Source organism: Chelonoidis abingdonii, chromosome 3 (genome assembly GCF_003597395.2).
Source record: "Chelonoidis abingdonii isolate Lonesome George chromosome 3, CheloAbing_2.0, whole genome shotgun sequence".
Classification (NCBI taxonomy): Eukaryota; Metazoa; Chordata; order Testudines; family Testudinidae; genus Chelonoidis; species Chelonoidis abingdonii.
This window is the reverse complement of record NC_133771.1, coordinates 42,261,808-42,289,383: the sequence shown is the minus strand read 5'-3', so window position 1 is coordinate 42,289,383 and position 27,576 is coordinate 42,261,808. Positions and strand designations below refer to the sequence as shown.

The 27,576-nt window shown below is 40.8% G+C and overlaps 1 protein-coding gene across 2 annotated transcripts; it reads right to left on the bottom strand.

The window, feature by feature from the left end:
* Positions 1–203: 203 nt before the first annotated feature.
* KBTBD11 (kelch repeat and BTB domain containing 11) lies at positions 204–27,576 on the bottom strand. Of its 2 annotated transcripts, XM_075063711.1 has the most exons (3): positions 27,004–27,576; positions 25,010–25,109; positions 204–8,113 (listed from the first exon to the last, which is right to left on the bottom strand). In XM_075063711.1, the coding sequence occupies exon 3, from the start codon at positions 7,118–7,120 to the stop codon at positions 5,141–5,143; it is 1,980 nt and encodes a 659-aa protein (XP_074919812.1). In that variant the 5' UTR covers positions 7,121–8,113; positions 25,010–25,109; positions 27,004–27,576; the 3' UTR covers positions 204–5,140. The 2 variants fall into 2 exon arrangements, with proteins under 2 accessions (XP_074919812.1, XP_032632944.1); XM_032777053.2 differs by lacking the exon at positions 25,010–25,109 and having other exon boundaries at positions 27,004–27,575.

Sequence of the window (27,576 nt, the reverse complement as noted above, 5' to 3'; positions counted from 1 at the left end):
TCCAAAACGTCTGTTAGTCTATAAGGTGCCACAGGATTCTTTGCTGCTATTAAAATGTATGTGCCAATTATACTGTACTTAGAACTTCAATCCCCTGCTGTATGTTAAGAATGTACACAACACTGTTTACTTATTGTAAACAATATAGATTACTATATATAAAATAAAGAAATGTAATAAAGAAAGGACACCGACTACCCGCAAAGCCCTAAGGGGAGCTTTTGCATGTATTTATTCCATTACAGCATAAATTAGAGTACATAAAAAGCTTTACAGTGATTTTTGCCTAGATATTTAAAACTGAACTGTTAATAAATACATCAGTTACAAATGTAATTCACCTGAATTGTGCACAGTGTCTGAAGCATTTGCATTAGTTAGTCTGTGATAAATGACAGTATCAATGTGGTCATTTTATAGTTTCACGAATTTGTCTAGGGTTTATTCACCACTAACATTAACGCTTAAGAGCAAAGCATGAGGTTGCTGCAATAAACTAGCTCACTGAAAAATACTGTATTTGTTTGAAATGTGCTCCAGTTATGGAAAAAATATAAATAGGAAAACGTGTTTACTAAAATATTTTAAGACGACTGGCCATGTATTCCACACTGGCTAAAATACTACTTTGAGCTTCCCCAATACCCTCCCCAACTATTATTTGTTTGCTTTGGCTAAATATATGGTAGTTAAAAATAAATAAACAGAGCAGGAGACATTTTCTCCTATCTGGTAAATGCTGGTAACTTGTGAAACTGAGAGAGCCTCTAAAATACAAAATAGAATACTGATTCCTAATTCTGGTAAATTTACTCCAGCGGCTCCTACTACAATACTTTTCTTAAGCCAAAATGAATGGTGTGACATCAGTGGGATTGGACATTTCTGAGGGCAGAATTTGACTCAGAGTTTGTGAGCCAAATTCTATTCTCAGCTGTACTGGTGTAAATTAGTGGAATTGTTCCATATTTACACTGATTTAACTGAGAGCAGAATTTGGCCCTCTAGGTGTACAAACTACCCTAGTCTCCTACCTCTGGGTATTCACAGAATCATAGAATATCAGGTTTGGAAGGGACCTCAGCAGGTCATCTAGTCTAATCCCCTGCTCAAAGCAGGATCAATTCCCAACTAAATCATCCCAACCAGGGGCTTTGTCAAACCTGACCTTAAAAACCTCTAAGGAAGGAGATTCCACCACCTCCCTAGGTAACCCATTCCAGTGCTTCACCACCCTCCAACAGGATCTGCCCAGCCTTAGATTAAAATTTTTTTAGAAATTACTTAAGTCTACATTCTGCTATCACAGCACACATAAAAGGCCTTTCAATCCACTGTGAATTCAGTGCACAGAACAAAGGCAGGATATTATCCTTTACAGATAGATTCATTAAATGACTCACTACAGTTACTTTAATGGTACCATTAGGATATGATATAAGAGTTTCTCCTCTTTTCTTATGCTTTTATAACTGTACCAAAATCAATGTCATTGAGAAAAACTCAAACTAAGAAAAAAGTAACTCACTATAGAACTTCTGGTGTTTGTTCAAGTAACAAATGCTAGGTGTCACTATAGAGACACAAAGCAAATCAACCCAGTGCTGAGTTTAAGCTCTGTGCTTGCAAAATGGAAAGAATCTGTGGAGCGGTCACTGGAATCAATGCTGTTAAAGCATGAAAAGCAATAAGCTACTCATGAACAATAGATAACCAAAGGTACTGAGAGCAATCATTTTGACACCTAACCAAACAGCATAGGAGAGGTACAGCTTTCGTGTGAATAATTTATTCTTTTAGCAGCTGAAATTCTATCCGCTATTTATTTACAAAGGATTTCATTGTGCATGGAATTCACATTAGCTACTGCACAACAGTTTTATTCATTAAACAGCTATGATTAGCATCATTCCCATATTGTTTAGCAATTCTTGTGTTGAGCAAATAGGGATATTCTTTTGACAATAATTCCTTTGAATTGGTTTCAAGGGATAAACAGGAGTAACAGTGTTGCAGAATTAAGGTTCTTTCTCATGTCATTGCTTGGCTCTCTGTCTGTTGCTAACTTTGCTAGTAAGGCTTGCATCTTCATTTCACTTGGTACATTCATAACTTAATTTAGTACTGAAGATATAATGGGAAAAAAGTCACAGGAGACTTACTTAGGTAACATGGGGCAGAGAATAGGAAATCAACTAGAAATGTCTTTATGTTACCAGAAAAATCAATCATCCGGCTGTGATTATGCAACTAGGATATAAAGAAAAGTCTATTTGACTGACTACTACTAATTAAAACCAGATTGTTTTTCACAGGGTAAATAGTGAGAGCACATTTTGGTCCAATACTATCATTCCTAGTCTGAATGAAATAGCGAAAATGTCTTCATGGTGTTTGTAGCACTTTTGATTTAATCTTGTTTGTTTACTTTTGGTTGGTTTTGTTGTAAAGTGTATTTGCAAATATGTTTTCTAGTCATAGACAGCAACAAATATCTTAATTATCATAAAGGTACCTTTCAAATCTTTGCTGGATGTTTGTGGAATATCTTTATAAATTTAAGGTCACAGTGATTTCCCAAAACTAATCAGGCAGCATTTTCATAAAATACCACCGAATTAAAATGCAAAGGGAGAAAAAGTTACAAACCTGATTAGCTTCCTCACTAGAAATATAGTATAAATACTGTATTAGATAAGGTATTCAAATACATAAACAATTGTATAACTGTACTATGAGATAAACTGACATTTCAATATGTGCATCTGCTCCTTATACTGGTTCAGGCTCTGATCCAGCAATACTTGCACACTGCTTAGCTTCAAGCATGTGCAGAAGTATTTGCAGTTACTGAACTGTAAGCATTACCTGTGCTACAATTATATGAAAAATTCTAATGCACACAAATGATTTTTTCTTTAGCCTCACAGCTCTTCTTATACTTAGAAGGCAATAATATAATTAGGAGAAAAACGCAAAATTGTATTTGTCCAACTAAGGAATTAACTAATCTGTTAAGTATATCAGCAAGTAAAAGATCACTATCTAACTTTCACTTGGATGCACAACATAAATTCAAACTGCAGTGTTAAATCCCATTCAACCAGCTAGCATGCTGACTAGGCTAAAATTTATATAGTCCAGTCATAAAATCCTTGTTCAGGTAACACTTACGGCGACTTTATTGGGGAGATAATTTGACTAAAGGTTTCATGATTGCACCACTAGTTTCTAAATAGCATTCTAATCAGATCAACTGTATAAAACATCAAATAAACCATAAAGATAAACTCTGTGTCTTCTATCTGTCAAAATGATGTCTCATAGTAGAATCTGCTGCCTTTCTTTAGAAGTAGCAATGAGATATAAGAATTTTACTGTTAGTACCCTGCTAACATAAGATATTTTAATAAAACATAAGGATTCTTCTACTGCAGTTCTTTGATGTGAAGTTGCTATGTCTTTCTAGAATGCTGAATACTCATAAACAATTCTTTTCCATAATAAAGTGGCAACTTCAGGCTGAATTAACAGCAGCAAAAACACTGGGTCTATTTTAAGAAAATGGTTTCTCATTAATTACTGTAAAGCTAAACAGATTTGCTGTATCCTTCCATTGGATGTCTACATATAAAATGTATAAAATAAATGCAAGTGCGCTTTTTAATACAGCATGCCTGTCCAGAAGGTCTACACTTGTTTTACTGAATAACATGATAAAAAGTATGCTTGAATTTCCCATTATATCATTTTTCTCTTCCTTATATGCTGCTCCATAAACAATTATTCTCAAAAGATTCAGAATCCAAACAAAAGTATATGGTATCAGTATGAACTATAATTGACAAGTGAATTATTAATTACAACACTCATTTACCTCAAATAAATAAATCAGTCTCTCAATTAAAAGATAGGGAAATCTCAACATTATGCTAGTACATACGTATAATCAGCCCCGTAGCAAACTCTTGTTTTTCTTGCTCTCCAGTGATAGCCTTGTTCTATGCTGGAACAGTCTCTTACCACAAGCTACTGGACATAAAATGTAATATGTAAACTGAATGCAATCAGTTTGAAAGAATTCACATTTGGTTTAGGTTCATTTTCATTGATTTGCAGTTAATTAAAGAGCAGTGAAATACAAAATGTTTTCCCCAAAAATCAGTGGCATCCAGGCACGTCAATCTGCCATGAACTGAACAGCCTTGCTTTCTGTTTATTATAATTTAAAACTTCGGATAAAAAAGTAAAGCATTGTCTTTTACAGAAATTATCACTTCTTTCACCCACAATTCTGCTGTGCTATGGTAAATTGACTTTTCCCCAGTATTCTAAATATGAACATGTGGCAGGCATTTGTGTTGCTTAAAAACTTTAAATCTGGTCTCTGTTAAATCATTCATTGTGGTTGCAGACTCTTGGGGCTACAGTGCCATGTCTTCCTTAAAGAATCTGTTGAACCAAAAATGAAAGGATGCAATTCAGATGATCTCCTTACACTTTTCTAACATATGCACTGTTGAGTTTAGCATCAGAAGTAAACTGAATTCCTTTATGTAGCCAGCAGTATTCACAACTAATATCCAAAAGAGAGGAGAAAATGAATGGCAGAAGAAGCAGCTCTCTTGTGTATATATACAAGAGCAACACTATTATTAAATATTCCCTTATAAGCTTCTGTTTTCAGGGATTTATATAACTCCAGGAGGAAAGGTCTTCTCCAGAGTGGGAACTGCCCCACATTATCCCAAAGATTATCCTATTTTAGCAGCTTTTCTTAATTTGCTTGGCTGCTCACCAACGCCAAAGAGTGAATTCTTCCCGCATGAAGCAAAGTAAAGATTAGAGTGGTTATAACCAGCAGCAGCCCTAGATCAACATTTCAAGAGGGGCACGCCAGCCCTCTAATGCATGCATACCTTCTGAAGATGCCCCTAGTCAGGCGCTGTGGCTGTCAGGCAGGCTGCTGAGCTAGGGGCAGGTCCAGCTCCCTCTAATCCTGCCAGCTGGAGTAGGCCCCTGGCTAGATGTTTGCCATGCAGTGGCGGAAGGACCCCAGACCAGCTGATGGTGGCACCAGGCAGAAATCAATTGCAGCCCCTTCCTGCAGTTGATCTGGCTGCCCTCACACCAGGCCCACTCAGAGCACCAGGGGGCTCTCCCGCTCCCCAGCTTTGTCTGGCTTCTCTGGCAGGGTAAGCACGAAGGGCAGGAGGACACCTTTGGCCTCGAAGGGGGCCTTGAGCAGCTCCGCATCAAAGCTGCCCGGCAGCCCCCCGTCAGCCTCCACCTCGCCGTCCTGGGCCAGGTTGAAGCGTAGGGTGCCAGCCCGGTTGACACAGTAGATGGTGCTGCCCAGGGCGGCACAGCGGAAGGGCTGCAGAGGGCCTCTGCTGGGCTTCAGGGAGGCGCACTGGCTCCAGCGCTTGGCCACAGTGTTGTAGCGGAAGACCTCGACCCCGCCGGCCTGGCCCTGCTCGCCGCGGCTGCCGCTTAGGTCAAAGCGGTAGATGAAGCTCTTGAAGGCCACCATATCGGCGGAGCGGCGGCGGCTAGTGTTATAGGGGCACTCCTGCCACTCGTCCCGCCGGGGGTCGTACTTGAGCAGGCGGTAGAAGAGAGAGCCGCCTGACACGTAGATCTCCCCGTTGCAGGTGGTGGCTTCGTGCGCCACGGCAAAGGCACCCTTGGGCAGCGGCGCCACCGGGCTCCAGCGGTCGGCCCGCGGATCATACCTCTCCACTGTGAAGAGGCACTCGCCCCCCACGGCATAGAGGTAGCCGTCCAAGGCCAGCAGCTTGAGCTGCGAGCGGGGCTGGCCCAGCGGCCGCACCTGGCTCCACATGTCGGTGAGTGGGTTGTAGCAGAAGACTTTGTCGGAGAGGCGGGGGCGCTGCTCGCCCGGCGCCGCCGTGATGCCCCCAGCCAAGAAGAGGTAGTTGTAGAGGACGCACATGGCACAGCCCTTGACGTTGGCCTCCTCAGGCAGGCGGGTCAGCACCCTCCACTCCTTGGCCGCCTCCTGGTAGCAATAGATCAGGTAGCTGCTCTCCTCCAGCGACACCACGGAGGAGGGGCTCTGCGGGCGGCTGCTCTCTCGGCTCTGCGGCCTGCTGCCCGCGCTCAGCCTCTCGAAGGCGTCGCTGACCTCAGCCACCAGCAGGCACCGCTTGCCGGCCTCCAGGCGGCGCTGCAGGATGAGGTCCCGCTCCGCGCCGCTCAGGCGCCCGTAGACTGCGGGCTCCCGTAGCACCTGCAGGTAGTGGTCGCTCATGAAGCGGTAGGCGGCCTCCCGCAGCTCCGCCAGCCGCTGCTTCTTGGCCAGGCACAGCAGCTGGTAGCAGTTGTCGAGGCGCAGCTGGGCCCGCATGGCCTCGGCCGCGCAGTGCAGGGCGCAGGGCATCTGCAGCACGCGGGCGCCGCTCACCACCTCGGCCAGGTTGTCGTGGCGCACCTCGCCCATGTGGGCCGTGTAGACGTAGTCGATGAGCAAGCGCAGCGCCCCGTAGCTCACCCCCTTCACCCGCAGGATGTCCCGGGACGAGCGCGCGCGGAAATAGTCGCTTTTGGCCGCCAGCACCGACTTGTGGGCTCGGATCCGCCGGCCGGACACTTCGATCACCAGGTCCGGCTCCTCCGAGACCGGCTGCTGCAGGCTGCTGGGCTGCGCTCCAACCTGGAGGCAGTAAGTGCCAGGCGGCGGCCGGGCGATGTCGGCTCCTCCCGCCTCCCCCTCCTCCTCGGACGCCGCGTTGTTAATTTCCCACTGGCTCTTCACCACCCGGCTGCAGGAGGAGGCTGCTCCGGGATCCTGCTGCGGGGCTTTGTCCCCCGCCCCGGGCGAGCTGAAGCACAAGGAGGAGCTGAAACCGCAGGGGGCTTGCAAAGGGAGCGCGGCGCTTTCCCCACCCCCGCTCTCCTCGTCCCCCGCTGATGCGCTTCCTTCGGTGGAGCCGGGCTGCGGCTGGCTGCCGTTGCTGCGCTCGGCTTCCCCCAGAGCTTTTGCTGGAGGCCCTAGCTGCTGCTCCGCTTCTCCGCAGAGCCTTTTTGGACAGGTCTTTGCCTCACTGATATTGCCATCGCCTGGATAAAGGACACAGGAGAGGACTGAGTTCTCCATGGCTCTAGCAGAGGCTGGAGCTGGCTAATGTCCCCACACACACACTCTATCCCAGCTCAGCAGCACAGTTAGCCACCCCTTCGTCTTCTCCCCCCGTCCCTTTTTCCTCTTTGTGGTTTAAGGTTGAACGTTACTGTGGGTTTTTCTTGCTCAATTCTCCTTCTTGGCACATGGTCAATTTCAGCCTTGTTTCCAAGCCTGGACTCCTCTCACACGCTGACAGCAGAAAGGGGTGTGGCGGCAGCGGTCCCTGCAGCCACTCGCAGCTTAACTTTTGAACTTGACTAATTTCAACATTGTATAGATATCTGTAACGATAATGTGTTTCCTACAGCTTGATTGCTCAGAGTTTCCTTGAATGGCATTGACAGATCAATGTATAGTAATAAAGTATCTCACTTCCTGTACCTTGGGGGAGTTTGATTTTTTTTTTCCTGGCGCAATTTAATTTTCTATGAGCCTTTTTCCTATTTTTTTTCAAAGTAAGCAACACACGTTCTTTAACAAGTCAAAGATCATTCAGCTTTAACAGTTTTAATTTACCTAGATGTTCATATCAGCCTGCATTCATCTCCCAAGATCAGTTTCACTAATTGCACTGTTTTATTTCAGCTCAAAGAGGAGCTAAACGTTTTCCTTAGACTTTCTGCTCTGAAATTTGCAGCAACAGGGTCAACTAAACATGGGGATGTGTGATTACATTCTGCGATTAATGCCCCAGTCCCTGAAGCTGTTGTGGTGGGTAGCATCCTTTTGTGTTGTTTGTTCAATAGACGGTGTTGAGGAAATGTGATCCTTTAAGATTAGAGTTTTAAATATAGTTACGTCCATAATTTATTCACCTTAAGCAACTACTTTAATTGCAGAAACCAATTGCAGTTCTGAACAGTTTTTAAACAAGTCAAGATTTCCTTGGAAATTATAGGCTTCTTGAGATTCAAGAAGGTTTCTTCAGTTCACTGTTTCTTGCGGGATCCAATGCATTTCTTGTTCCTGTTTAAAAGAAAATGTAAAAAAGTTGATCAGTTTAAAACAAAATAATTGTCTGTTTGTGGTTGTTATTAGAGTTTATTCCAGAGGAGTTTTGTACTAGTATAATTGAGTTTTCTTTAATGGTAGATTTTTCATCCTGAAATTTGATTATGAAATTGACTAAAATGAGGTTAATGCAAACCACAATTGTTGCAAAATACATATTAGAGCATTGCTTGATACAGTTATGAAAAAACTAACAAAAAGTAAACTGACAAATGTGTCACTGACTGATGTGGGTTGCTGTGTAGTCCCATAAGTGGATACATGAAGCATCTTGGGATCGTTTAGGCTTCTTGCTCATAAAAATAAGAAGTGGGAGGTTCACAGTATATAGGTCAGTACATGAAGTTTTCACTGGGAACCCAGAGGTCTGTGGGCCATGGTTGAAAGTTAGATTAGATTTCCAAACCACAATCAAGGAGATTTTTTTAAATCTTTGTTACATAAATGTAGAATTTTAGTAACTGCTCAACTGAGACTTTTTTTAAAAAAAAAAAAAAAAGGATTTTCCTAGGTTTTGTTTAAGTTCCAATCACTGATAATAATCATATTGTCAATAAATTGTGTTTAATTTCATATGATATGGAGGTACAGTACTGACTCCATAGTTTGTAACTATCTATTATTCATTATAAATTTCAATTTGACCACTTTTTACTTTCCTCATACCCACTCATTTTTGCTCAAAATGTTCCATATCTCCTGCCAGTAGAGATTATTTATGTATGGATTTAGTAAAATTTGAGGTAACTCAAACAAGGCATTTTGGAAGCATGAGTTTGAAAACTAATGTTAGACAAGCCTAACTTATGACATTTTCAAGAAAGAAAATCAAAGTAACTCAAACACCACTTTGCCTAGAAACTCCAAATGTGAAGCTACAGCTGGCAAACCCAGGCTGGCATGGAAAATCTTTGTTTACATGACTAGTCTCAGTTTTTTATTAACACATCTCATTAAAATAAATATCATGTTTATAAGGGCTTGAAGGACTGGGCTTTCATTTTATTCTGTCCTCACCAAGGATTTGTATTGCCATTGAAGGCTTCTTTGAAGGATGGGAGATTAATATTGGAATCATTTGCTATGAATATTTGAACCTGTGAGAACTCCACAAGGTTTTAATGTAACTTGTACATTTTGATGGAATTTACAGATTTCAGAATCTGCATTTCTAGAATGGATATTTTGAAGTCTGGAGCTGGACTGACCCATCTTATGAATATAGTTTGCAGATTTCTTAAAGTCCAGAGTTGAAACTGGTAGACTGGACTTTATTGCCTTCTGAAGTTCATATAAGCAACTCATCTTCTGTGTAGTTTTAATTAAAGAAGAGGAGAAACCGAGGGCCTGCTTCTGCTGATTCCTAAATTCCACTGGAAAGAAGCAGGTCTTTTCTTTTCCCTGTCTGCTCAGCAACACACTAGATGCTTCCCTTCACTTCCCTAAGCAGCAGCTGATCCATTACACATCGTTGTAACTGGGAGTGCAAATGCAGATTTGCTCTGATCATCTTCATCCATTGAGAAATCTGGGGAGCAGCAACAGACTCCAGTGGACTTGGGCTGCTGCTGTTTCTCCTCAGGTTTTCTCCACACTGGAGAAATGACATTGGTGAATAAATGTAAGACGTTTACACATTTGTAATTCATTGCAAAGAGGACATTTGATAACATGTTTCTATATACTCTTCAGTCTTCACAATATTAAATTTCCTAGGTAGTTGTTTTGCATTCTAATCCATCCCAACATAGCTATGATGCTGAATCAAGTTACACCCCAAAAATGGCAAAGATCATACAGATTATGCTGTTAAAAAACTCTGAAAAACATTGTCTTGAATGTAAGAAGGTTTTGAGATTTTTTTTATGCTAACAACGTAACTGTCAATGGAATACAATGAACACTCTAAATAAACGAGTGGAACATTTTGCCCTGGATATGCATTGTCGATACTGCCCCTTTATAGGTCCCTGCAGGGCTCTGTGACACCAGCCCTTGTGCACCTTGGCTTGGGTATGCATAGTAGGTTCCTGAGTTGCTAAGGATGCAATGGCCTTAACACCTTGCTGGGTTCCAGTACACACTCTACCAATTGCTTTCAATATCACAATCTGCTTAGCAGCCCAGACTCCCTGCCTTTGTCGAAGACTCCTCCTAACTTCCCATCCTCTTGACATACATCTGCCATCATGGAAAAAGCAGTCAAAGATTGACCATTAGCAGATTCCTCATACTATTACTTCTTAGATTCATCACAACAAAACAACAAACTCCTTCAAACAGCTTTACAGTCACAGGTCTACTACTAGATGTTGTAAGTACAAAGAGGGGAAGTTACGGGAAGAACTAAAAGAATTAATATTGACTTTGATACAAGATTATGGGTTGAATTTGAGAAGTGACCTGATAATGGTTACAAGCATCTATATATGGAAAAATGTGTTCCTGCTTAATACAACTTATTCTACATCCGAAAAGAAAAAACCAAATATTGTGCCCAAGTTGTAGAAGATGCCATTCAGAAAAATTATGACAGAAGCCTAATGTTACTTGTTGAGACAATTAAAAAATGAATGAAAAAGATGAGCCTTCACAGGTACAGTAACCCTAAGACCTTTCACATATTTACACACATTTAGCTGGGATATTCAGCTCACCACTGAAACCTTGTTAAGAAAGGTTAACCTAACACAGTCCTAGCAAACATTGTGAGAGTTTAAAAAAAACCTTCAGTCACCAAATTGAAAGGATTGATGCCCCAGCTTCCCAATGACACTCGGTAAAACTTTCAGAAAAATTGTCTCTAGATTTATTTTAATCGAATGACTATCAGTATACTGAAATTTGTACTGAGCATAAGGAAGATTTAATCAATCATAGCATACATTCTACATATCAAAGGAGGGACTTGGCAGATTAGGCTGATGATGGCTCTTGCAGTGGAAATCTGTTCTAATTGATAACAAAATTGGAATCACACAAAGATAAAATTGGAAAACAATTCAGAGAAGCTATGGAACTTTTCCCTTAGCCAGCATGAGGGATCCCAAAATCATAGGTCAAGCATAGAACAAGAGGAAGCTGAAAAGTGGCTGATGGAATGTAAAACTGTATTCCATCCTTGTATTCCAGCATGTAGCTTTGAAATCCAACTTTTTATGTCAAATCGTAACTGATGAAGGAGGGGTTTCATTGCAACAAAATCATCAAGAATTATGGAAATAATAGAAGATAGCTGAATTCATAATTTTGTCAACTTTTAAAAGAAAAGAAATGTGTTTTTAGCACTTTTCAATTAGTTTGGTCAAAGCTTTCAAATGGGATAGGTGCTGGAAAAGAAAGAAAGCTGTTTAAAGTATTTTGGGATCTGTGGGCTGACACAGGAGTAGTAGCCCTAGCTCTCTAGTAGGCTGGGGCCTCTAATATATTAAATGGACTCAAGCCAGTATTTATTAGCTTGGGTTTGGCCTAGGGTGATGTAATGACAGCATGTTAATGGACACTGTAACTGCCAACAACCATGAGCTGCATCTACATGGTTGGAGTGATACACTTGCGACATCCCTGGACATGTACCCATCAGTCTAGCAAACAGACATAAGATAGCTTGATTAAAGCAACACTTAGACTGCAAGATAGTGGGAGAGGCCTTGTTCTAAGACAGAGATGTTTTAACAACATATTATAGGTAATATTTCTTTGCATTGAACCCATGTAGCTGTTCTTTCATAGCATCCAACTAGATGACTGTTTCCAATTACCTTTTGTTTTATCTACTTTTCCAGCTGTGCCAATAAACTTTGAATCAGATTATCTCCTACATCAAGATCCACTCTATGCCAGGGAACTGGTTACAGTTTTCTGAGTCACAACCTGAATCAGCTTCAGCCCATACCCCAGAATAACTTAGAGCAGCGTTTGGGCTTCTTAAACTGCTCTATTTTACATTGGTTGGCTGTGGTCCGCAATGGACAATACAGAGAATTGGCAGAGTGTACATGCTGTCTACCCTGCCCCAACACGTCTTTAATGCCAGGATGGGTAACAGTGAGTGACTGGCATAACATCTTGCTATGCCAGCTTTACACCAGCTGAATGCTGTCCTAGGCTGGGGGAATTCTCAGTAAGATAGTTTGGGACACCTCAACAACCCAAAGTGTCCTGAACAGGAGGCAAGTATTTGTCTCTTGTATTTAATTAAGGAGACTGTTAAATTGGGGATAGCCAATATAGGGACTCTTTGGAGAGAAGGAACCTAATTCTAATCTAAGAGAAGGGTGAGTCAGGAGCAAAATGACTGCTTGAAAGGCTGATCTAGGGCAAAGAGGTTTGCCGATCGCCTTCCCCAAGCTGTTTTGCAGGAAATCTAATGAAAGTCAGTGTGGCCATAGGGAGAGCTAAAGAATGCTTGGCCATTGTACACCTGTCCAGTTTTTCATGGAACTTGTGAGCTATGCTAACTACAGTAGACAGGCTTGTAAGTTCCGCGAACTGCGTCTCATGAAATTAACAAGCTCTGCAGATAGGCTCCATATTATTACTAACTTCTACCAGTCCTCTCAGAGACATTATAGTATTTGCAAACCTCTGTGTTTAGCTTCCAGAAGTTCAACTCTAGACTCTAATTTATAACTCCTGAATTTTCCATGCAGACTTATTAAAAGTAGTCCTATGCATTAGTGCTTATTGAGGGCTACTAAATAAAACAAACGAAGTTGTCCATGCAAACCACTTCAAATTGAGTGGGCATAAATGTTAGGAGCTAACAAAAACAAACACACACAAAAAAGAAAAACCACTATTGTTTTTAAGTTCCATATCCTAAAAAACTGTTTGTTTGATTAACCTCAAACTTTTGGAAAAAACAAAAACAAAAACAAAAACAAACAAACTTCTCCTTTAGTAACAGACCTATGAGAAATTTCAGGACTAAAGGAGCTTTTTTTCTGAAAATTTGGGATGCTCAAAATTGGACTTGTAATGGAAATTCACCACCTTGCCCTTACTACAGGATGTGTTTCACAGAGTTCATGGGATTGTATCCTTTCCCAAGTTGCTTATAAAGCTTCTTCATGATCTCTCCCAGTTTTATATTTAATAAAAACGCATTTTCATCTAACAACTCATTTTTTCCATACAACCATAATAAAGAAAATAAACCTTCATAAAAAATTCTCCTCTGACTAGAAGACCGTGAATGATCAATTTCATACAGCTAGGAGCACTTCCTCAGAAATTCAAGAGAAAAGGGAAGGGGTTATGTCAAAAACTGGTCTTATAATAGAAATAGTCAAAAACCTTAACTACAGAATCACTCATATGGCTGCATTATGAAAGAAAAAAATAGACTAGTCATAGTGGCCATAAAAAATACAGGCTTTCCTGAATACTGTATTAATAGGGATGAAAATTTTTACAAGGAAAATATTTTACTGAGTTCCTTTCCATATAAACTTTTCAAAAAGTGCATAAGAAGGAAGCTCTCTCACACCATAAAAGAAATACACCTACCTAACTGAAAAGCTAACATTTTAAAAAATGCAAATACTGTCTAAATATAATTTAAAAGAAAAAATGTCTTAACACAAAGAGCATACGCAGAAACAAGATTTTTTAAGACTTCAGCGTGTGATGGGAAAACCCTGGAGCTTCCATTTGTGTCACAAAAGTAATACAGAGCAGAGTACAAAGGCAGAGCAATAGGACACTAAATCTGTTAGAGCCTCTTACCCAAATTATCGCAAGCTCCAGGAGTGACTATCTCGCAGTTCTACATGTACAATATGGTCTGTCACAAATAGATAGCTAAGGGTTAATGTTTCTTTTACCTGTAAAGGGTTAACAAAGGGAACCAAACACCTGACCAGAGGACCAATCAGGAAACCGGATTTTTCAAAGCTCAGGGATGGAATTTTTGGGTGTATGTCCTTTGTCTGGGTCTCTAGTGCTCTCTCGGCTCTGAGAGAGGATCTCTCTTACCTTCAGGCTTTCCTAATCTTCTGTTTCCAGTTGTAAGACGAGGTATAAGACAATATAGGTTTTTATATTGTTTTTGTATTTACATGTGTGAGAGTTGCTGGAAGTTTTTAAATTGTATTCTTTTTGGATAAGGCTGTTTATTCATTTTTCTTTTAAGCCATTAACCATGTATATTGTCACCTTGATACAGAGACCATTTTATGTCTTTTCTTTCTTTTTATATAAAGTTTTCTTCTTTAACACTTGTTGGATTTCTTTTCTAGTTGAGGCTCAAGGGATAGGAATCTCTGTCCCAGGATTCCTGCTCTCTCAGGGAAAGACTGGGAGGGGAAAAAGAAGGGGGGAAGGTGAATTGGTCTTCTCTGTTTGTAATTCAAGGAGTTAAATAGTAATAGTAATCTTCAGGGTACGCAGCGAGGGGAAGCCTGGAGGAGGTAAGAGGGGAAGGGAATGGGTTTATTCTCTTTGTTGTTGAGACTCAGGGATTGAGTTTGGGCCCCAGGATGAAAGTTTGGGAAGACCAGAGTGAGCCAAACACTGGAATTTTTGGCTGGTGGCAGCGCTATCAGAATCCTTTAAAAGCGGGGGTAAAGTAAGCTAGAGGACATTTAATGCTAGTACCTCATATTTGAACTCTAAGGTTCAGATTGAGGAATTACTATGACATGGTCACATCATTAGATAACTATTACTTTTAACCATGTCTGCACGTGGTTACCAAAAAATCATGTAGATGATACAAAGCTGGATGCACTATAGTGATGTTAAGGGTCTACTGGAAAATAACTCAGCTGGGCACCCAGTGCAATGCTGTGGCAAAAAGGGCTAATGGGAGCTATGGACGTATAAACAGGATATAGTGAGTAGGAGTACGGAGGTGATTTTACCTCTGTACACAGCATTGGTGAGACTGATAATGGGCTACTGCATCCAGTTCTGGTAACTGCATTTTAAAAAAAGGAGTTGAAATATTGAAAAGGGTTCAGAAAAGAGCCTCAAAAATTATTCGAGGTGCTGGAGAAAATGCTTTTCAGTGATAGACTTAGTGCTCAATCTGTTTAATTTATCAAAAAGAAGACAGAGGTGACTTGATTACCTTGTACAAGTACTTTAATGGGTAGAAAATATTGGGCATTAAGGGACTTTTTAATCTGGGCCTAACAAGAACCAATGGCTGCAAGCTGAAGCCAAAACAAATCCAAATGAGAAACTAGGCACAACATTCTAACAGTGAGGGAACAAATTACCAAGGGAAGTGGTGACTTCATCTCTTGACGTCTTCAAATCAAGACAGAGCCTTTTTTGGAATAAATGATTTAGGCAGACACATGCTATTAGGCTCAATCCAGGGGTAATGGTGAAATTTAATGGCCTGTGCTATCAGACTAGATGAGCTAGCGATTCCATCTGGTCTTAAACTCTGTGAATCTATGTAGATCAGAACAGTCTATATTTGGTGTACATATCAGCTAACTGTGATGGAACTTTCAACTTTGGAGTTTTAAATCACAGCTAACATGAAAATGAGTACTTAAAGTTCTGGTCAACACTGTCCATTAAACAATGTTAATGCCCAACACAATTGCTTACAAGTGTGTTCAGACAGGGTAAAATTTCACAGTATAGACAAGGTCTAAGAGAGCCATTTTGATAAAGTTAAGATACAATACAGCAGGAGAAGAATTTTTCACTAAATTTTTCACCATTTTGATAAAGTTAAGATACAATACAGCAGGAGAAGAATTTTTCACTAAAATGTGTACGAGAAATCCAGCAAATCAACAGATTTCTTGCAGCTTTTAAAAAAAAATAAATAAAAAATAATTAATAGAGATTCTGGAAAATCAAGTAAGAGCCGGGATTGGTTGTGCTTCCTAGGACTGCAGGAGCAACCAACCTTATTGCATTCTTGAAAAAGTAGGCCCCCTACGCCCTAATACAGCAGATAAGCCAGTGATCTAGAGAAGTGTGCTCCATAGTTACTGTTAAGGCAAGAGTACAGATTAAAAAGGTGAGCAGAATCTAAGAACTCTGACAAAGCACAGGACGAACTATGATATTTACTGTAACAGAAATGCATAACAAAGAGACGATCTGGGCAGGTGCTAAGAAACTAGAAGATACTCCTCCAGAAAATCTACAAAATCTGGTGCTTCCCAGCCTTAAGAGCAGGAACATAGACTAAAAGGAAAGATTTTGTTCCTAACACAAAAGCTTTTGAAGAAGGGGATAGTGAAGCAGCAATAATCTTCCCAGTCAAACTCTGGGATTCAGAAAAGGAACTTGTTTTTTTTAATGAGACACTGGTTGGCTCCGATTTCTGGGCACACAAAATAAGAGATGCCAAACCAGGACAGAAAATCACAGAGACCTAGAGTCTTGTACCTTCTGTCTCCTACTCTGAGATCATGGGTTCCTTCTGTGCTATCTTTACATAAATATTTTTCAAACACAAGGTTTCCAAGCTATAGTCTGTGGGTTCTTATTAGGTTTACATAATAATTCCAGATTTCTACAGATATTTCCCCACCAAGAATTTTAGCTCTGAAGAAAGTTGTACTTCTTTAGATGGAAAACAGAAAAACAAAGGCATTCAGTAAATAAAGTTTTGGGGAAGACAGAAGGGTAGGCTATGGAGGTGGTGAGTGAAAGTGTTTTATTTACTCTTTGATTTAATGAATGAGCTAACTTGTTACCTGTATAAGATTATTATTTTTTTCTGAGTGATTTTTTTTAAAGTGCTATAAATATAATTCTTAGGGTGTCTAGACCTTTACATGTGGATTTTTTTAAATAAATGAATAAATAAAAATAAATAAGTGCCCAGCATTAACGCTGCACAGAGAGGGGAGAATTAGTTGGGCTGACCCCTTTGTGATGGTAAAGGAGCCACAAAGAGGACATGAGCTTCTCAAAGGGGCTCACTACTGGTGTCCCAGAGCAGCTAAACCAGCAATCATAGAATCATAGGACTGGAATGGACCTCGAGAGGACATTAGTCCAGTCTCCTGCACTCATGGCAGGACTAAGTATTATCTAAACCAGTGGTGGGTAACCTGTGGCCCGTCAGGGTAATCCATTGGTGGGCTGCAAGATAGTTTGTTTACATTGACCATCCACAGGCACAGCCGCCCAGAGCTCAGAGTGGCACTGATCTAGACCATTCCTGACAGGTGTTTGTCTAACCTGCTCTTAAAAATTGCCAATGATGGAGATTCCACAACCTCCGTAGTCAATTTATTCCAGTGCTTAACCAACCTGAGAGGAAGTTTTTCCAAATGTCCAACCTAAACCTCTCTTGCTGCAATTTAAGCCCAGCCCGTTGCTTCTGTTCCTATTCCTCAGCAGGTTTAAGAAAAAAACATTTTTTTCTCCTCCCCCTTTGTTACCACCTTTTATGTACTTGAAAACTGTTACGTCCAGAAGGCCGGAGAAAAGGGTTCCTTTGCCCTTTGTAACCTATTCAGGAAGCTGCTCTACCAACGAAGGATAACAGTATTTTAGCTATTTTCATTACCCGCTGGGGGACCTTCTGCAGAAAATCCAGTGAGCTGCTGGAGACTTCATCAGTGCACTGTACCTTTCTATACGCCTCATGAATATTAATCCTGAAGCCTTGGAAACTATTTTTGGATTGTCAGAGTTAATCCTGCTCTTTGCTAGAGTGGCTGAGGCATATTCTCTTAAATCTTAGCTAAGGGGCAGCAGTCATTTCATGTCAATGCTCAGTCTGGACATCTCTCACTTTTCAGCCTTTGTGCTGTCTTATATGGTCACATATATGTTTTCTTGGCAATGAAGTCAGATTTGCAAGGACCAAAGTGCCTTTGACTCCCATTGAAGAGCATATCCTAGGACTGAGACTTATGGACAAGGTGTTTGGCTGAGTGAAGTGAGATTGGCCAAGTGAAGTGATGTCTTATGCTCGACTTGATGACTTTTCTCTGTCTGTAATGCAATAACTTTCGAACCCCACAGCCAGGGCCGGTGCAAGCATGTTTCGCACCCTAGGCAAAACTTCCACCTTGCGCCCTCCCCCATCCTGAGGCGTCCCCCTGCCCCCCGTAGCAGCTCCCCCCCCGCCCTGAGGCACCCTGCAGGCGGCCCTCCCCAGCTTGGTGGTATCTCCAAACTTTATAAGTGTACTCTCTATGCCATTATCTAAATCACCGATGAAGATATTGAACAGAACCAGACTCAGAACTGATCCCAGTAGGACCCCACTCATTATGCCCTTCCAGCATGAACCACTGATAACTATTCTCTGGGAATGGTTTTCCATGCAGTTATGCACCCACTTTATAGTAGCTTCATCTAGGTTGTATTTCCTTAGTTTGTTTATGAGAAGGTCACGCGAGACAGTATCAAAAGTTTTACTAAAGTCAAGATATACCATGTCTACCGCTTCCCCCCATCCACAAGGCTTGTTACCCTGTCAAAGAAAGCTATCAGATTGGTTTGACATGATTTGTTCTTGACAAATTCATGCTGACTGTTACTTATCTCATTATTATCTTCACGATTGCAAACTGATTGCTTTATTATTTGCTCCATTATCTTTCCGGGTACAGAAGTTAAGCTGAATGGTCTGTAATTCCCCGGGTTGTCTTTATTTCTCTTTTTATAGATGGGCAAATATAGTACCATTTTCCATTCTTCTGGAATGTCTCCTGTCTTCCATGACTTTTCAAAGACAATTGCTAATGGCTCAGATATCTCCTCAGTCAGCTGATCCTAATTAATTTTCACTGGCATTCACTATGTTAACAGTCCAATCACCACCAACCTTCTTGGTGAAAACCGAAACAAAGAAGTTATTAAGAATCTCTGCCATTTCCACATTTGCTGTGATTGTTTTTCCCCCTTTATTGAATAACGGGCCTATCCTTGGTTTTCGTCTTGTTTCTAATGGATTTGGAGAATGTTTCCTTGTTACCCTTTATGTCTCTAGCTAGTTTGATCTTGTCGTGTGTCTTGGCCTTTCTAATTTTGTCCCTACATACCGTGTTATTTGTTTATATTCATTCTTGGTAATTGGACCTAGTTTCTACTTTTTGTATGAACCTTTTTTGAGCTTCAGATCATTGAAGATCTGCTGGTTAAGCCAGGGTGGTCTCTTGCCATGCTTCCTATCTTTCCTATGCAGTGGGATAGGTTCCTCTTATGCCGTTAATAAGGCACAAGAAAAACTTTGAAAAACTTCCAACTCTTTTCAGTTGTTTCAGTGTATTGTCTCAACACACCTCCACAGGAGGTATTAGTGCAGGACACATTCTTAGGTGGGCCATAGGTAAATTGGGCAGTGGTTAGTGCATTTATAGGGACCATTGCAAAAAGCGTGTAAATTAAGCTGGCCTAATTGCACTAGGTGCCTAACTAGCCCCCCAAAGCCAACTGCTCTCAAATACCTGTGTTAGCCTTAGTTCTAGTTCAGAGATGAATCTGGGCCTAAGGGACCAATCTCACACTTGGAAAATTAATTATCTTGTATAGAAAAAAAAAAACTTATGACTAACAGAACCCCTGAGTTTACTCGTCATCCTGAGCCTTAGAAATTCTAGATCTGTATTTAATACCTTCCCATAGCGAGATATGCTATGCATGAGAATATACATAGTCTCCCAGCACGTAGTACATTTTGCACTACTAGGAGCCTCATATCTAGGCCAAGGACTTCTTAGGTGTTTGTTCAGTGTCTAGCACAATAGTGTTCTGATCCTAATTGAGTCCTATAGGTCCTACCGCAATACAAACAATAAGTAACAACATTAAACAATAAAAATCAGGAAATTTACCAATATGAAATGCTACAATCTGTCCATTTTTTCTTGCCTTATGAACACAGAGCATAACTGTATTTTGTTATATATGTACTAAACCAGTAATACTCAGACTGCGGCTCACAAGCTCCCAGCGGCTCTTCACTGTGTCTCTGGTAGTTCTTAGCAGCACATGATATTAAAACACTGTGTGATTTAACTATTAACCAGTCTAAGTCATTAACCAAGCAGGAGGCTTTTACTACATTGTTAACCAATTGTAGTTGATAAAATAATAACACTTGGTCAGTCATTTTGCTGTGAAAATTATATATATAAATTCATACTACTGTCACTCTTTTGGATAATGTTGATTGCTAATTTGGCTCTTGAACCACTGAGGTCTGAGTATCAATGTATTAAACAAACAAAAAATATACAGGAAAAGTCAATATTTTTTAAAAGACATAAATGGGAAATACTGTATATATAAAATTCCTTAATGTACAAACCTAAATTAAACTAATAATTTGCTTCTGACATAGCACTTCAGTTACATTCCCAACAGCCATAAGTGTCTTACTGAGTGGGGGTGGGGGAGGTCTGTTATTTTTGTAATTCTTTAATGTTCAAGACACTACTGGGTCATTTGCTTTGTTTGGATTTTTCTTTCTGCTGAGTTTGCAGCATTGTGATTTCCAAAATGCTCTTCAGTTTCCTTTGGCCGAACCCACAGGTAGTAAAAACAACAATGTGCTTAATGTGTATGCAACTTTTAAGAAAAAATAGCGCCAAAGCAGCTTAACGGTTTATTGTTCTTGTCCACTGCACTCCCCAGCTGCAGGGAGTGTGTTCTGAAGACGCTGGGCCAGATCCAAAGCTGCAGTATATTGGCATCACTCCATTGACTTCAGGGGAGTTATGCCGATTTACACCAGCTGAGGGTCTGGCCCATCACATCTTGTGCTAGGATGGGGAAAAAAATCACATTTGTTGACCTCAGAATAGCAACACATGGTGAAGTCAGAGGCAGTTTGATGGCCAAATTCAATGGTGTCAGAGAAACCTGCTGGCTGTCAGCTCTGCGCTCAACAGGAGATGGGACTGTATTCAACAGCAACTATATAAGTGAGATTTAACAAAATATGAACCTAGTCCATCTGGCCAACACAACTGCAGGAGTGGGGGAAAAAACATCATAAACATTGTACTGAAATCTATGTTGTTTGCATTACAGTGAAAGTTTACCACATACTAAGACGACAGTCATAGGCTGGGATGAGGTGGAAAATGGAGTCTTCCATGAAAATACTAATATTTACAGGGGCTGATCCTGTGAGTACTTGGGACAAGGTCCTCAAAGGTATTTAGGCACCTAGAGTTAGATGCAGAAATACCTTTGAGGAGCCGGGCCTTGATGAGGATCATTCCCACTGACTTTAATGGGAATTCCATATGCTGAATATGGATGGTCGAGAAAAGGGTATTTTGCCTATATTGCCTCTTATTTTTCTTTTTAAATGATTTTAATCCCTGTTTAGATTATGATTTACTGCTACTTATTTAACTGCTTGCCTGATTAAAAAAAACACACACACACACACACACACAATGTTCATGCAAGGGGCCAGATTGACAGCACCAAAGACTCATGAATATACAGGTTTAAAGGTCAGAAGAGACCACTGTGATCATCTAATCTGATCCCTGCATGACACAGGCCATAGAATTTCACTCCGTAATTCCTATATCAAGCCAGTCACTTCTGGATGAACTAACTGAAAAAATTCTCTCTTTATCTGGTGGTGTACAGGCCATCTCTCTTGATTCCTAGCTGAGCTAATGAACTTTCTGTCAAATCCAGTCCATGGGTTATCAAGAGGCAGCATTGCCTAGTGGCTGGAGCACTAGATAGTGATTCAGGAAACATGGGTCCTATTCCTGGCTCTGGCCTGCCTGGTGACCTTGGGCTTCCCCTCTTTCTGCCTCAGTTTCCCCAGCTGTAAAAATGGAGATAATGACACTGACCTCTGTGGTAAAGCACTTTGACATCTACTGATGAAGTGCCATCTAAGAGCTAGCTGTTGTTAAGATTCATTACCTTGGCAATCTTGTATTCAATGTATTTTCAAGGGATCTAACGTCATTCAGAGCTACCCTGGAATTGTCTCTGGTTTGGACCCAAACACACATCAAACTTATACATAGACTGTCGGTACATAGCAGTCACTCTCCTTTCCCACTCTTAGCACTTCCTTAAAGCAGAGGAAGTTATAGCTTTCAGACAGTCCCCTCTGTCTTTGGTAGAATATCCCAAATGACTCATGTATCTAGTGAGTTTCCACAACACCCTAGTGAAGAATTCTGTCTGGCTGTGGAACTAAAGCAGTGGTTCTTAACCAAGGGGACACATACCCCTGGGGGTACACAGAGATCTTCCAGGGAGTACATCAACTCATCTAGATATTTGCCTAGTTTTACAACAGGATACATAAAAAGCACTAGTGAAGTTGTCACAAACTAAAATTTCATACAGACGACTTGTATTATATTGTTCTATATACTGTACACTGAAATTGAGCACAATATTTATATTCCAATTAATTTATATTATAATTAGATGGTAAAATGAGAAAGTACACAATTTTTCAGTAATAGTGTGCTGGAACACTTTTGAATTTTCTAAGCAAGTTGTTTTTAAGTGAGGTGAAACTTGGAGTACACAAGACACATCAGACTCCTAAAAGGGGTACAGCAGTCTGTAAAGGTTGAGAACCACTGGACCAAAGTGTGAACATTCTGGTAGGTTTGGAACAAATTGTTAACTTTCAGTGATTGTGAGATATTGTTGAAAATAGTTATACTGCTTCATGCTCTCTTAATGCCAAAAAGTTGGCCCTCAGTTTTTAGTATCCTTCACATTAATAATACAGATCACAAAAAGAGGAATAGCTTAGCGCCAATGGTTAATCCTTGTTGTTCCATTGGGTGGAGCAAGGGGAGGGCACAGTGGAGGAAGACAACTCTCAAGGCAATTTATTGAGGAACTTCATTTCAGACCTTTGCTAGAATTGCTTGTCTGAGAAGACTGATATGCTGAAACAGTTCAAGAACCCATCAAGTTCCAGTAGTTTTACCTATTTCATGAATCCAAATACAAAGTCTAGCAGTCAGCTACATGATGTGGATTTGAGACACTCCCTGGAGGATTTGGTGACCAGAAACCAATACATAGATTAAACTAATCTGAAAATACATAGATTTGTATTTATAAAATAATATTGACAATGTTCTTTGTGACTAATCACTATGTGTGAGTTAACATAACAGAATAGAAATTGCTTGTACAAAGTAGGTGTGTATATATGAGAGGAAGTTGCTGAATGTGGCATGTTTCTTTGTGAAAGGCTTGACAGATGCTGTCCCTTTGACTAAAACTATGAGCTTGTGGAATGTCACACCCAAAAAACTAACACATGACTGTCCTTTTGTTTCTCACAGAGGCAAAATTTGTAACTCTACAGCATTTTTTTTGCAGTCTGTGCAATATTAGTTATGTGTTTTGTACTGATGGGCAATGTTATAAACTTAATTGTGATCATTAGGGTATGAACATTTTGAATATATAATGTATAAAGTTATGTGTATGTTGTATAAGATATTTGGACAAGATTTTTCTACAATAATTGTTTGGTAATTACCATATTGTACTGGCCCCATCCTGTAGTTCTTACAAAGGCAAAACTACCCATAATATCCAAGGACTATTCCTCAGTAAGGCCTAAAAAAGGACTGCAGGATCATCCATTATGTCTACAAAAAAATTACTAAGGATCTAATCCTGCAAAGATAAACACATGTATAACTTTGCACACATGCACAGTCCTCTTAATTTCAATAGAACTGAACTACTCACACATGTACAGTTACACATTTCCTTATGTCTTTGTAGGATTGGTGCATAAAAAATCTATTTTGAATTGGTCAGTCACAATGGGACATTTGGTAGATACAAAGTAGTCCCACATATAGGAGAGTTTTATGTACATGTGACAACTAGCCAACAGTGAAAATTTGTCCCTTGCTATTGTCTCTTTAAATTAAGCACTAGAACCAAATTCTGCTCTCAGATATGCACGTCAATGGGAGTTGTGCAAGGGCAGACGTTGCCTTATATGTTGCAAATTTTCTTCGATTTAAGTTATTAAAAACATTTTCAAATCTTTTTCATGCACCTTAAAGTGACAAAAAGCAGCATTTACATTTCTAATGTTAGCCTCTTCCCCACACCCGTTGCTCTGCTTGTGCCAAAGCTTAATGCTGGTCTTGTCATTACACTGTTTGTAAGTCAGTTTTGAACTGGCATTTTGATTTTCTGTTTCTAACTATCAGAACTAAGGAAAAAATGCACCATGGACTGTGAAAATAATTATTTTTCAAAAAAGAGAATTAGGAATGTTCTCTGACAAGAACAAATTATGATAAAAATTCATTCAGGGAACCCTAAACATGGGTGTTGATGGTACTGAAAAAAAAAAGACATTGGAACTGTGATGTTTCACTATGGCTAATCAGACTAAAAAAAAAAATAATAATGAAAAATTAGCTGATGGATCTAGGCATATCCATTTGGGTTTATTGAAAAGAGATCGTTTTCTTGATTGCACTGCTGCAGAATCTCCATTGGCATAAATGACATGACAGCATGAATCAGTTTCTGATTCAATATCATAAGAAAAAATTAGCTTGACGGTGCTCTATATGAAAAAAAAAAAAAAAATACACTGATTTCTATGGAAGTAGGACTGGCCCCAGTCTTGGCCTCTTACCCCAATTCTTAGGAGCCAGCTACCACTAATGAAATGCCCTACTGCAAAAGACAAGCCTGGGAGCTTAAATTCATAACTTCGTTAGACACTAAAAATCATGGACTCAATAAAGACACTGGATTTAAGGCTCATTACAATGATCTATAACTCACTAATCCTCTTTTGTCCTGTGACTGCAGAGGTGTTAACGATCCACTTCACCTTGAAAGGTCTCTTATGTATTAACTCCTTATGCTAAACAATCTGTTCCCCCTTGTATTTATCTGTGATGCTTTAATAAGTACCTTTCCAAGGCCTGCAGAAAAGCTCTGTGCAAGCCTGAAATCTTGTCTCGCTCACCAACAGAAGTTGGCCCAACGAAAGATTACCTCACCCATCTTCTTTCTGAATTCAACAGAAATGTTAGATACTCCACTGAGCATGCTCAACAGCTTTCATGGATTTGGGCTCTCTACTTTAACTGGATCTCTTTCTCTATAAACCGAGGACAGTTCTAAACACTATAATCTTACTTTATTATGGGGATTGTTAATGGCTTTCATTAAATATGCCTGCCAAATACTTGTGACCTAATGTTTATGCAAGTTTTAAATCTATCTACATTAAAAGCTTAAAAGGTTTTGGATTGTAGAAAAAATGGCTATTTTTTATTTGGTTTTTGTTGTTGTTTTTATAAGGGAAAGTCACGTGAAAAACACACTTGCAGAAGAAAAGCATTTGTTAAAGAAACCCATCTTTTCGCAATGCCAAGACTCAGTTCCACCAACTGTACCCATTAACTCACAAGTGTAATCATTGCCTTCAATGGCACTATTCACAGTAGGACCATTTACTTACATCAGAAAGGGCTAGCAAGATGGGGTCCCAATACCCTTGGTCTTATGAGGGCTTCCCATCATAGGACACCATTAGTATTGGATAGCTGGAGGAGCCCACTGACATTCATTAGGATTTCCTAATTAAAGAATGAATAAATGCTATCTGAGGGGCACAGAGAAGGCAAGGGAAGAACTGGAAGAATTTTACTGGCAGGAAGAGGGATATGCTGGCCACCTAAACCATGGAATAAATATGTCTTAATAAATGCCAATGAAGATTGTGTTACTCACAGTAAATATTTCACTTATTTCTTTTAGGACATTGTCAATTTGTGAAATAGCAAGAGTTCTTTAGCTTTGTAGACAGATGAGACAGAGAAAAGGATATGTACACTGATCTATATTATTGCCTTTGCATGCCACTGTGGAAAAGCCCTAGTCAATTAAGTTAAAATCATAAACTTTTGGTAGTTTTAAATTAAATTAAAATTTATTGCTTTTTGTTCTGTTCTATAGGTTTTTAGAGTAAGATTTATAAAACCCTATTGGTTTCAACTCTATTAAATTCTGTAGAATTCTTCCTGAGGCGTTACCTGCCATGATGTTAAGTAATGTGTATGCATACTGAAGGCTTGTACCATTCATGTGATTTTAGTAGGTTGGGCAAGTGTTCAATAAAAATGAATGATGGAATCTACTATTATGCTGCTGTTAAACAGGCTTAAACATGACTGTAAAGGTGCTGAGTCTTTCAGATTTCTAATAGGTCAGCAGGAGTAAAGGCAAAAAGAAAAAGCGAAGGGGGGGGCGGATCTTAACGTGGCTTACTATGTGAGAGCAGGAGAAAAGACAAGAAAACATGCCACTCCATATGGGAGCATGCTCAGTGCTGCTGCGGCCGTACTATATGGGGTAGGCAGTGAACTGGATTAATCAGGATTGACAGAAGGGAAAAGCATGATTAAAACTGATAGAGTTCTAAATCTCCACTAATAAACACATTTAGCTTGTTGTCAGGTCCTTTTAAAAAAACAAATTTAGGAACAAATTCACAAGGTTGTTTCTTAATTAACTGTTGCATTGTGGTGGACTTTTTAAATAGAAAGTCTCAGAGGATCCTGCACAGCAGCCATAGAGGACATGCTTTAATTCACACTCGGTGAACAATTTGCTCCTGCTTGAGATCCTTCGAGCAAGTGTATTATTGACATTTCGCGCGGAATTAAGTTTTCCATCCAGCCTCAAGAAATCCGCTGGACGTGGGGAAAGAAAAAGGGCCGAGGAGCTGCCAAACCCAGCCCCGTGGGAATGCATTTCCATTCCCTATTACGACCATTAGGTTTGACTCGCCAGCAAGGACCGCTTGAGCTCTACACCTGAACGGGGCAGCTGCCATGGATTGGGAACCGGACACTTTTGCATGGTGGGGCTGTGCAACACAGGGCGAGCCAAGCGCTTACCTCTGGGCAGCGGGGACAGTGTCACGTCAGCGCCTCGGCTCTTCGGGAGGGTTGGTTCCGTGTATCCAGTGCCCTGGGGAGCCCCTGCCTGGATCCGGCCCCAGCTTCCGCAGCGGATCCGGTCAGTTTCAGCTCTGAGCGGCGGGATAAGGCGCTTCCTGAGGCCCTGCGCGGGTCAGTCTCAATCTCCCCTCGCTCTAGTGCGCCAGACAGCGCGGCGGGCCAGCCAAGTGCCAGGCCGTGGCAGGAGGCATCCCTTCGCCCTCCCTGCGGTGTCCTGCTCCGGCCATGGCTTGGGAGGCGAGGGGTCGAATTTGCAAATGCCTAGGGAATATATACGGCAGCCCGCTCTCCGCTGAGCCTGCTTTGCTCTGGAGCTAGCCGCTGGCAGGGCGGGAAGCGGCTCTGTGGCAGCGCCGGTGGGTTAGGTGCCGCTCCCACTCCGTCCCCGTGTGCACACAACCCGCGATCTGCACGGCTGCGCCCGGCTGGGGCTGCCTGTGCGCGCGCCGCTGCCCGCGTCCGGGAGTGTGTGCGCGGGGCGGGAGCGCCCGGTGCGATGCGCGCCATGCA

What these genes read in the sequence shown, in the direction of transcription:
- KBTBD11 (XM_075063711.1), bottom strand. Translation starts at nt 7,120, where the DNA reads ATGGAGAACTCAGTCCTCTCCTGTGTCCTTTATCCAGGCGATGGCAAT.